The 11,903-nt window shown below is 47.6% G+C and overlaps 2 protein-coding genes and 1 long non-coding RNA gene across 7 annotated transcripts in view; 1 reads left to right on the top strand and 2 right to left on the bottom strand.

Annotated features, from left to right (window-relative positions):
* Positions 1–626: 626 nt before the first annotated feature.
* Positions 627–3,967, bottom strand: rpl35a (ribosomal protein L35a). The gene is made up of 5 exons (XM_079354593.1): positions 3,857–3,967; positions 3,349–3,385; positions 2,870–3,022; positions 2,579–2,723; positions 627–709 (listed from the first exon to the last, which is right to left on the bottom strand). Exons 2-5 carry the CDS (start codon positions 3,357–3,359, stop codon positions 686–688), a joined length of 333 nt encoding a protein of 110 aa, XP_079210719.1. The 5' UTR covers positions 3,360–3,385; positions 3,857–3,967; the 3' UTR covers positions 627–685.
* LOC306830873 lies at positions 719–2,219 on the top strand. Its single transcript, XR_013780025.1, has 2 exons — positions 719–1,466; positions 1,958–2,219. It is a non-coding gene; the product is annotated as an uncharacterized lncRNA (long non-coding RNA).
* Positions 3,968–6,931: 2,964 nt separating the features above from the next.
* The window catches only part of lrch3 (leucine-rich repeats and calponin homology (CH) domain containing 3), a 16,504-nt gene continuing 11,532 nt past the window's right edge, over positions 6,932–11,903 (bottom strand). For all 5 annotated transcript variants that reach the window (XM_079354586.1, XM_079354584.1, XM_079354587.1 and 2 more), the window contains one exon: positions 6,932–9,070. In XM_079354586.1, coding sequence (XP_079210712.1) covers positions 8,921–9,070 — 150 coding nt within the window. In that variant the 3' untranslated portion in view covers positions 6,932–8,920. The remainder of the gene's footprint in view (positions 9,071–11,903) is intronic.

Raw genomic sequence — 11,903 nt, forward strand, 5'->3', positions numbered from 1 at the left:
AAGAACTGAGCTGGTGTCCTTCCTCACGTGTGGTCCTCGAGGTGATGACAGTAGAAGGATTTGATTTATAACCTTGGTCTAAACTCTGGGTGTGAGGCTCTTCTGATCCTGATTTACCTGTCCAGGTGTTCATCGCTACAGACTCTGAAGGATCTGTACAGACCCTGAGATCAGATCCTGTACAGACCCTGAGCTCAGATCCTGTACAGACCCGGAGCTCAGATCCTGTCAGTCTCAGTTCAGGGTGAAGTGTTCCCGGCAGCTCTGCTGCCCCCTGCTGGTGATCCAAACAGTATTCCTCCAGTAACAGACGAGCTGCAGGTCTGTTTACTCATTTAGACCAATCAGAAGAGAGCTGAACACAGAACACACCTGGACCAATCACTGAACTAGATTTACATCTTATTTTATGTTTTATTTAAAAGATCGCTGCGTGAGCGAGACAATAACCAGAGACTGTGTGTGTGTGTGTGTGTGTGTGTGTGTGTGTGTGTGTGTACACAGAGCTTTAAGTCATTCAAACACACAGAGAGCGAGAGAATATCAGGGAACACGAACCATAGTTTGAGAAACAGAACTCATTACCCAGAATGCTTTGAGTACACATTGATGACAAAGAGGCGGAGTTTGAGGTGTGACATCATGACTTTATTTTTTCTGTACAAAGCTGATCAGAAGATCCTCGTCACACCCGAGAGGGATACAGCATCTGGAACAGACAGGAAGTGACATCATCAGCTGCTATTCAAACAAAACCCCATGGAGCGTTGCATTGTGGGAAACAGTCGGGTTTCTGACTTAGTGGTGACGCAATGAGGGCGGTCTGGTTCCAAGAACACGGGTCGAGGGTCTCTGGATCTAAAGCTTCTAGACTCGGTCTCAGACTGGGCAGACTGGATTTTAAATCCAGATCCGTCTAGACCCCCCACCCTGGTAGACTGGGGGGTTCAGAGGGGGCAGCTGAGGCAGACAAGGTTTACAGGGTCCACACAGACCAAGGCACGGAGAGGATACGGACGCAGCCTCCCTCGAGGATTTCTCTGAGATGCTCTGACAGTCTGCTCTCTAACAGTCTGGTCTCTGACAGTCTGGTCTCTGACAGTCTGGTCTCTGACAGTCTGCTCCCTGACAGTCTGGTCTCTGACAGTCTGCTCCCTGACAGTCTGCTCCCTGACAGTCTGGTCCCTGACAGTCTGCTCTCTGACAGTCTGCTCCCTGACAGTCTGGTCCCTGACAGTCTGCTCCCAGTCAGCCTGGTCCCAGTCAGTCTGGTCTCCGACAGTCTGCTCCCAGTCAGCCTGGTCCCAGTCAGTCTGGTCTCCGACAGTCTGCTCTCTGACAGTCTGGTCTCTGACAGTCTGCTCCCTGACAGTCTGCTCCCAGTCAGCCTGGTCTCTGACAGTCTGCTCCCTGACAGTCTGGTCCCAGTCAGCCTGGTCCCAGTCAGCCTGGTCCCAGTCAGTCTGGTCTCCGACAGTCTGCTCCCAGTCAGTCTGGTCTCTGACAGTCTGCTCCCAGTCAGTCTGGTCTCTGACAGTCTGCTCCCAGTCAGTCTGGTCTCTGACAGTCTGCTCCCAGTCAGTCTGGTCTCTGACAGTCTGCTCCCTGACAGTCTGGTCTCAGTAAGCCTGGTCCCAGACAGCCTGGTCTCAGTAAGACTGGTCCCTGACAGTCTGGTCTCAGTAAGCCTGGTCCCTGACAGTCTGGTCTCAGTAAGCCTGGTCCCTGACAGTCTGGTCTCAGTAAGCCTGGTCCCTGACAGCCTGGTTCCAGTCAGTCTGGTCTCTAACAGTCTGGTTCCAGTCAGTCTGGTCTCTAACAGTCTGGTTCCAGTCAGTCTGGTCTCTAACAGTCTGGTCCCAGACAGCCTGGTCCCTGACAGCCTGGTCTCAGTAAGCCTGGTCCCTGACAGCCTGGTCTCAGTAAGCCTGGTCCCTGACAGCCTGGTCTCAGTAAGCCTGGCCCCCGTTTCCAGCGGTCCGGTCCAGCTCGGTCATTCTGCTGTGTTTCCACAGACTTCAGAAAGATCCCGATCCGTACCGTTCCATTGGGGTCCTACGAAGATCGATCCGACCCTGAAAGGTGGAGCTAAACACTGCAGTCTGCTGATTGGTTGAAAGAATAGTCACTTCCTGTGTGACGGTGGTAAACTAAACCTCGCCGCACACGACCTCTGAAACACAGCTGGAGGAGTTTTTATAATAAACAGTCACATGACAGGAACTGCTGGATGTCTTCTTCGTTGGTTTTGTTAGCAGGTTAGCTGTTAGCAGCTATGTGATGCTATTACGCGCCTACCAGCTATGGCACAGGTGGCTGTGGGAACACAGGAGCAGGCGGTCTGATGCAGACCAGACCGGTACGACTCCCAGGGTCCGAAACCAGGACAGGACGGGTTCTGATTGGCTCCTCTAACAGCCAATAGGTTTCCTCTCTTCCACTCAGATTTTAAGAACCTGATCCTGCACGATCCTGGACTCAAGGACAGAATGTCTGATCTGTCACGCTGATATTAGACCACGCCCCCTTGTCTTAAAGCATGTTGATGCGTTCAGGGACCGCAGGTCTTTGAACTCACCACTCTGATCCTGTGTCCGATGGCTTTAGCCGGCAGGTTGCTGCTGAATTTGGCGCGGACCATCCCGCTGCTGCCGTGGGCGCGGGTCACCTTCCCCCAGATCACCCGGGTCTTATTGGGCTTCCCGCCGGGCGTCACCGTGTTCCTGCAACGCCAAACACTCCGTTACAACACGCTGCAACGCCAAACACCCCGTTACAACACGCTGCAACGCCAAACACCCCGTTACAACACGCTGCAACGCCAAACACCCCGTTACAACGCGTTTGAACCAATCAGAAGAGGTCTTACTTCTTGGCCTTGTAGACGTAGGCGCAGCGTTTGCCCAGGTAGAAGTCGACCTCATCTCTGGTGTAACAACCCTCCAGCTTCAGGAGCGCCGTGTGCTCACGCTGATTCCTCAGACCGCGTTTATAACCGGTGAAGATGGCCTTACTCCACAGTCTACACAGAGAGAGAGAGAGAGAGAGAGACACACACACACACAGAGAGAGAGAGAGAGAGAGAGACAGAGAGAGAGACACACACACAGAGAGACACACACAGAGAGAGAGAGAGAGAGAGAGAGAGACACACACACAGAGAGAGAGAGAGAGAGACACACACACAGAGAGAGAGAGAGAGAGAGAGAGAGAGAGAGAGAGACACACACACACACAGAGAGAGAGACAGACACACACACGATCCTTGAACATCAGCAGCTTCATGTAGAGCAGTGGTTCTGAGAGACTGGGTTCTGAGTGTGTGTGTGTGTGTGTGTGTGTTCTTACCTTCCGGGCATGGTCAGTCTTCTCCAGGTGAGTCCACCTGCACGTGCACAGAAACACTTATCAAACAGAGAAGATGCAGTGTGTAGCCACAATGCTGACAGGAAACAACAGGTAAACTTCCGGAAGTAGCTCACTAGAGACGTAAAGCACGTTTACGTTCTGATTCAAACTCGCACGAGACACAAACACTCTGATGCTAACATGCTAACGCTAGCTCCTCTCGCTGATACCGGCACGCGCTCCAGTGAGCACGCGCTCCGGTGTGAGCTGCAGCTTGGACACACACCGGCACTTAAACGGAGAGCTCACGCGCCCTCTCTCCGCTCGGACAGTTAGCCGCCGGGTTACAATCTGACGTTAATCTCCGCCATCACGGACCCGGTGACCGTCACGAACAGCCCGGTGTCCGGAGGACACACAGCGCATTTACTGACGGTAGATATCCCGGTGAAATTACCGGATTAACGGAGAGAAAACAAAGATTAAAGAGGCGAGCCGCCGCTCTTACCGTCACTGTAAGGAGAAAGATGGAGGAAAAGGAAGCGCGAAAGGAATGCTGGGAAATTATCGTCAACAGAGATGCCCGCGAAGCTGCCTGATCAAAATGGCGGCTATCGAGGACCCCAGCAGCGTCACAGCCATAGATATATATATATAGAACAGTTGTTTATATATCTACGGTCACAGTGACGTAGAAACGACAAGAAACAATTTTTATCATTTAAAATTTTCAAAGTTCACAATTAAGCGTATTGAAAACAATTACACCATAACAAACAACCCTAACCCTAACAAACATAAAGATACAACAGAACAACAAACAAAAACTAAACAAGGGATCAAACAAAAGCTCTGGCTCCCATGTTTTACTGTACAGCATGTTAACATGTTTTACTGTACAGCATGTTAACATGTTTTACTGTACAGCGTGTTAACATGTTTTACTGTACTGCATATTAACATGTTTTACTGTACAGCATGTTAACATGTTTTACTGTACAGCGTGTTAACATGTTTTACTGTACAGCGTGTTAACATGTTTTACTGTACAGCGTATTAACATGTTTTACTGTACAGCGTATTAACATATTTTACTGTACAGCGTGTTAACATGTTTTACTGTACAGCGTGTTAACATGTTTTACTGTACAGCGTATTAACATGTTTTACCTTACAGCGTGTTAACATGTTTTACTGTACAGCGTGTTAACATGTTTTACTGTACAGCATGTTAACATGTTTTACTGTACAGCATGTTAACATGTTTTACTGTACAGCGTGTTAACATGTTTTACTGTACAGCGTGTTAACATGTTTTACTGTACAGCATGTTAACATGTTTTACTGTACAGCATGTTAACATGTTTTACTGTACAGCGTGTTAACATGTTTTACTGTACAGCATGTTAACATGTTTTACTGTACAGCATGTTAACATGTTTTACTGTACAGCGTATTAACATGTTTTACCTTACAGCGTGTTAACATGTTTTACTGTGCAGCGTGTTAACATGTTTTACTGTACAGCGTGTTAACATGTTTTACTGTACAGCATGTTAACATGTACAGCGTGTTAACATGTTTTACTGTACAGCATGTTAACATGTTTTACTGTACAGCATGTTAACATGTTTTACTGTACAGCGTGTTAACATGTTTTACTGTACTGCATATTAACATGTTTTACTGTACAGCATGTTAACATGTTTTACTGTACAGCGTGTTAACATGTTTTACTGTACAGCGTGTTAACATGTTTTACTGTACAGCGTATTAACATGATTTACCTTACAGCGTGTTAACATGTTTTACTGTACAGCGTGTTAACATGTTTTACTGTACAGCGTGTTAACATGTTTTACTGTACAGCATGTTAACATGTTTTACTGTACAGCGTGTTAACATGTTTTACTGTACAGCATGTTAACATGTTTTACTGTACAGCATGTTAACATGTTTTACTGTACAGCGTGTTAACATGTTTTACTGTACAGCATGTTAACATGTTTTACTGTACAGCATGTTAACATGTTTTACTGTACAGCGTATTAACATGTTTTACCTTACAGCGTGTTAACATGTTTTACTGTGCAGCGTGTTAACATGTTTTACTGTACAGCGTGTTAACATGTTTTACTGTACAGCATGTTAACATGTACAGCGTGTTAACATGTTTTACTGTACAGCATGTTAACATGTTTTACCTTACAGCGTGTTAACATCTTTTACCTTACAGCGTGTTAACATGTTTTACTGTACAGCGTGTTAACATGTTTTACTGTACAGCGTGTTAACATGTTTTACTGTACAGCATGTTAACATGTTTTACTGTACAGCGTGTTAACATGTTTTACTGTACAGCATGTTAACATGTTTTACTGTACAGCGTGTTAACATGTTTTACTGTACAGCATGTTAACATGTACAGCGTGTTAACATGTTTTACTGTACAGCGTGTTAACATGTTTTACTGTACAGCGTGTTAACATGTTTTACTGTACAGCATGTTAACATGTTTTACTGTACAGCATGTTAACATGTTTTACTGTACAGCGTATTAACATGTTTTACCTACAGCATGTTAACATGTTTTACTGTACAGCGTGTTAACATGTTTTACCTACAGCATGTTAACATGTTTTACCTTACTGCATGTTAACATGTTTTACTGTACAGCATGTTAACATGTTTTACTGTACAGCATGTTAACATGTTTTACCTTACTGCATGTTAACATGTTTTACTGTACTGCATGTTAACATGTTTTACTGTACAGCATGTTAACATGTTTTACTGTACAGCATGTTAACATGTTTTACTGTACAGCATGTTAACATGTTTTACTGTACAGCATGTTAACATGTTTTACCTTACTGCATGTTAACATGTTTTACTGTACAGCGTGTTAACATGTTTTACTGTACAGCGTGTTAACATGTTTTACTGTACTGCATGTTAACATGTTTTACTGTACAGCATGTTAACATGTTTTACTGTACAGCGTGTTAACATGTTTTACTGTACAGCGTGTTAACATGTTTTACTGTACAGCATGTTAACATGTTTTACCTTACTGCATGTTAACATGTTTTACTGTACTGCATGTTAACATGTTTTACTGTACAGCATGTTAACATGTTTTACTGTACAGCGTGTTAACATGTTTTACCTTACAGCGTGTTAACATGTTTTACTGTACAGCGTGTTAACATGTTTTACTGTACAGCGTGTTAACATGTTTTACTGTACAGCGTGTTAACATGTTTTACTGTACAGCGTGTTAACATGTTTTACTGTACAGCGTATTAACATGTTTTACCTTACAGCGTGTTAACATGTTTTACCTGAGTGGTTGAATCACATGCAGGTCTCAGAAACGGCTCCTGTTCATTAAAGCTCGACGATCTGAACAGATTTCCTTCATATGTAAAGTGAGTTATAAATAAAATGTATTATTATAAATATTAAGTGTTTTTATCTGATCGTAAATGATGAGATTAAATGTGTTTGTCTGACTTGATGGAAGTTTCCGGAGTCACGCTGCACGTGACGTCTCAAAACAAAGAAAAGAAGTTCAATCGTCTCAAATTAAAATATTTATTTAAAGCACTTAAACTCTTCTTACAGCTTCAAATCTTTTTACAGTTTTCAGAAAAATAAAACAAAGTGAAAAAAAGTAAAACTTAAAACTGTGAGACGGTCTGATCGTCACGGGAACAAAAACTGTGGAATGTCCTTTAGAAACACCTGACCCTGCCGCCATGTGACCCTTGACCTCGGCAGGAGAAACACAGGAAGAAGAGAACAGGAAACATCTGTACAATCAGAGAACACCTGTCGCCATGGTAACAGCAAGCTCACTGAGGAGGAGCAGACAGGTGAGTAACGGAGGGGGAGGAGTTTGTGGATGATGTGTTTAACTGCTGTTTTAGTGTTGAGGGAAGTGGGCGGAGTCTAACTCCAAACAAACAAACATGGCGTTAGTGATGCTGCTTCAGATGTAAACAGGAAACAGCTGATGTCCGTCTGTTTACCTGTGAACACCTGTCTCTGACCCGTGACACACGTACTCCTCGTTTAATAACATTAAGTCACACATCACAGGCGGACGCTCCGTCCTCATCACGTGACATTGTCCTGGACGCCATGCGTTCTCGGACATCCTCGGCACGTGATGTCATTGACCTTTGACCTGTCTGTGATTCAATGAAGAGACAAACAGATTCTGCAGATCTGACGGGTTCACACGGACGCCGACGTGATGAGGTCATCAGACCCTGCAGAAGCTCGGTCCTGACCCTCAAAGGGTTAAATTAGTGTTAGTCTGAGCGTGGCTGATAGAGAAGCTTCAAACCCACGACACGCTCCTCGGATGGCGCTCTGTGACTCCAGTCCGTTCACGTTTCCATGACAACCAGGAGCAAAGACACCAAGATTTTTTGATGTCTATTTTAACCATTAAATGACCATATATGGGCATTCCTCTCCAAGAGGTCAAAGCTACTTTTTCACTGTGGATCATAAAAAAAGATAAAAACATGTCAACACGGCCCGTCTCCGGAGCGAGCCAGCAGCGCCGCTACGTGCCAGGTTGGACAGGAAGTCAGACTTAGGAGTGTCCGCTAACTTTCAAAATAAAAGCCGTCTCTTGTGATCTTGAGAACCCGCGTGTATTAGTGGCGCTCAGAAACCAACCGATTGGGCCGGGTCGCTGACTCAGCAGCGAGCACGGAGTGTGTGAAGCGTGTTTGAGCGTCCTCTCTGACCCGCCATGTTAGCAGCAGCGAGCTACATTAGTGTCATTAAGTCAATAAATAAGAAACATAATTTAATAAAGAAACTTCTGGAAGATCAAAGATTAAAACGCTGCAGGATGAACTTTGACCCTCAACATGTTTAAAGTCATGTTAGCATTTAGCTCCGTTAGCCAGGTTCTAACCTGTGATCAGATGGTCTTTAAAAGTCCAGGGTTCAGGATTTACCCCTGTCAGGTGTTTTCAGAGACGTTTCCATGACAACGAGCCGAGTGTTCAAACGTGAAAATGTTAAAAAGTAAACTGTGGAAGCTTTAACCTGCAGAGGAGAGAGGGTCACATGACCTCCTCCTCTTCATCATGTGTGTGAAGTGTGTTGTTGTAAATCCACTCTGATCCTGTATTTGATCATTTCAGCCCTGCTCAGAACAGGCTGTTTCTGTGTCTGTAGCTTTAAATATGTAAATGAGCTGTTTCTGGCCACGCCCCCTCTCTGGATGGGCTCGGGTGTCTGAAGGGTTAATATCACTGTAGCAGAGTCTTCATTAAATAATCGACCATGGCAACCGAAATTAAAGTTCTTTTTTTGTTCAAACTCAACAACAGTGCTCTCTCTCTCTCTCTCCCCTCGCTTGCTCGCCCTCTGTGTCGGCGCTGTGGTTCATCTAAAGTATTGCTTTCAAACTCGTGGTGTTCTGATGGCGTGCGGTTCTGTTTGTCTCTCCATCAGATCGACCCGCCTCTCTCAGGTGTTCATGACGCTGCAGGCCTCTTCTCCTCCAGGACGCCATCTGAGCGCGTGCCGTGGTCGTGGCCTTTTAGATGTTGACGGAGGGTCCAGGTGCAGCGGTCGTCGTCGTGGTGACGGGGTGTCGGGGCGGGGCCAGGTCGAGCAGGGCGCTGACGGTCCCGGCCACCTGGGGGAGCCCTCGCTCCTCCAGGATGTGAAGAGGGAGACACAACTGAGTCTACGAGACGGACACCACAGAGGACGACACGGCGGGGACAAAAGAAAGCAACGGAAAGGAGGGTCAACGGATGGCAAAATAAATCAACGTGTAAAATAACAGTAACCATGGCAACACAAATGAGGAACTGAGAGGAGGAAAAAGAAATGATGAGGGAAGGAACAGAGAAGAGCAGCGAGCAGAGTTTATCAGCAGCTTCAAAATAAGAGAGAGACAGGAAGTGAGACGAGGTCGTTGGGTTCATTTTATTGATGTTCAGAGGAGAGGCACGTCTTTATAAAACAGGAACAGGAAGTCTCCATCCCTCATCAGAACCGGCACGCAGCCCTGCTGTGGTACCAGGAAGTCCACAAGCAGCTGGAGATCAGGGTTTAGGTCCTACAAGCTCCAAGGCACCGCTTGACCCTCAAGACAGGTTAGCCCCGTTTCCACCCAGCAGTCTGGATCAGACCAGTACGGATCAGTCCGGTACGGATCAGACCGGTACGGATCAGACCGGTACGGATCAGTCCGGTACGGATCAGTCCGGTACGGTTCGGTTTGATTAAGCCTGATCCCGTTTGTGTTTCCACCCGTGTCCTCTTTGGTAGGCGGCGAGTAAGCCGGATGATGATAGCCGCTATGTAAATAGCATCATATGATAGCAGCTAATCGCTAACTGCTAACTAATAAATTCAACGCTGGAGACATCCAGCAGGTCATCTCCTCTGTCACTGTCATGTGACTCTTTATTACAAGAACTCAATCCAGCTTTGTTTCAGAGAAGGCTGTGAGCGGCGAGGACAAATACACACGCTAACAATCAATGCTTTAAACACGCCCACCACCTAACACAGGAAGTGACCATTCTTTCAACCAATCAGAGGACTGCAGGGTTTAGCTCCACCTTTTCAGGTCGGCTCCACATTCTTGGCCCCCCGACGGAAGGGTCCCAAAAAGTGGGACGGTACGGATCGGTTATTTGGGAATCTTTCCCGGGATCAGTCTGTGGAAACGCCACAAAATGCACGCCGTACTGAGACGAACCGAGCCGGACCGCTCGGTGGGAACAGGACTATTTTAGACCCTCACAGGGACCAGAGTCTGGGGGGGACGGGATGGACTCTGGACCACTTCACATACAGTATAAACAGTAAAAAACACACTCAGACATAAGGCACAGGGGGCGGAGCTTCAACAGGCAGGGGGCGGAGCTTCAGGGCAAACCTCCACCTTCAGGGGGATTGTCAAGTTTAGGATCACCTGAGGGTCACATGACCCTCAAGAGGATTACAGACACCAGGACCAGCCTCATACTGGACCCCCCCCCCCATCACTAACGAGTCCAGAGTCAGGACCAGAAGAGTCCTACGCTCTGTCACAGAACCAGAACTGAAACTGGTGCTAACAGACGCCATCACGGTCCATCCCAGCATGCTTTGTGCCACACACACTGAATGGAGGTGAAGTGTCAATCACTCAGCATTTTATATTTTGGTCTCACAGGTGATTAGGACGCAGCTCATAGGACAGACCAGGACAACAGAAAGACCAGCAAGTCTGAACTCAAGACTAGAAACTCACAAGAGACCAAAGTGAAGAACAGGAAGTCGATTTGAAGTCAAAGAACTACAAATCCCACTCGACAACTACAAAGTGCATGAAGAGCAAGTGAAGGCTCCAAACAGGACAACAAGTCAACAAGTCTATGGAAGACTCCAATCTGACACCTGATTGGCTGTCTGAAGGGTCTGAGTTTGGGTCAGGTCTAAAGTTGTGCAGGAGAAGGACCAGTACAGGACCAGTCCAGGTGAGGGTCCCTTTAAGCAGCTCGTACCCAGACTACCTGGACCGTTTGTTTGACTCAGGACCTGCTGCCTGAATCCAGGAGACGAAGGATCTGACCAAAACCACTCCAGATAAGCCAGAGTCACCGGGGGGTCTACCCCGGGTCTCAGACCAGTTTGGCATGCATCAGGATGATCCTGATCCAGAACCATCTTAACATGTAGCTGCTGTTCTATAAACACAAACAGCTTGATCAGACCTCTCAAACACAGCCTGGGGGGTCTGGGACCTTCTTGATCCTCCTGAAGAGGAGGGCGGGGCTACAGAGGACGGATGGACGGTAGACTGCACTCAGGTGCTGAGACGGTAAATATCGGTGGTCAGGTGAGCTTCAGGCGTGCGGCGCCAGGTGCACGTAGATGGCACACAGCAGCCACATGACAGACAGGTAGAAGAGGGCGAAGCCTGCCAGCTGGACGCGAGGGGAGGGGCTGAAGGAAGGCGGGGCCATCGAAAGCAACACACCTACCGTGCAGTACACCCCGCCCCCTTTCCCCTCCAGGACCTCCCCCACTGAACAGAGACTGTCCTGAGTGACCGGGGGGGGGGGGGGGGGGGGGGGGGGGGGGGGGGGGCATGGCAGAGGACCAGAGTGAAGAAGGTTGATGAGAGACAGATGACAGAGAAGAAGGAGAGCTGTTAGTGGAGGAGGAGGAGTCTCAGTGATGTCACTGCACGAGCACTTCCTGTTTATAGTGTTCAGATTTATGAAGTCACACAGATCACAAATGGGAGGACCGGGAGGGTCAGGAGGACCGGGAGGATGAGGAGGGTCAGGAGGACCGGGAGGATGAGGAGGGTCAGGAGGACCGGGAGGATGAGGAGGGTCAGGAGGACCGGGAGGATGAGGAGGGTCAGGAGGACTGGGAGGATGAGGAGGGTCAGGAGGACCGGGAGGATGAGAAGGGTCAGGAGAACCGGGAGGATGAGGAGGGTCAGGAGGACCGGGAGGATGAGGAGGGTCAGGAGGACCGGGGGGATGAGGAGGGTCAGGAGAACCGGGAGG

Source organism: Symphodus melops (assembly GCF_947650265.1).
Source record: "Symphodus melops genome assembly, chromosome: 10".
Taxonomy (NCBI): domain Eukaryota; kingdom Metazoa; phylum Chordata; class Actinopteri; order Labriformes; family Labridae; genus Symphodus; species Symphodus melops.

What these genes read in the sequence shown, in the direction of transcription:
- rpl35a (XM_079354593.1), bottom strand. An exon ending in TACGTCTACAAGGCCAAGAA is followed by an intron (nt 2,724 to 2,869) that starts GTAAGACCTCTT and finishes TTGGCGTTGCAG; the next exon opens with GAACACGGTGACGCCCGGCG. An exon ending in TCGGACACAGGATCAGAGTG is followed by an intron (nt 710 to 2,578) that starts GTGAGTTCAAAG and finishes TGTCTGTTCCAG; the next exon opens with ATGCTGTATCCCTCTCGGGT.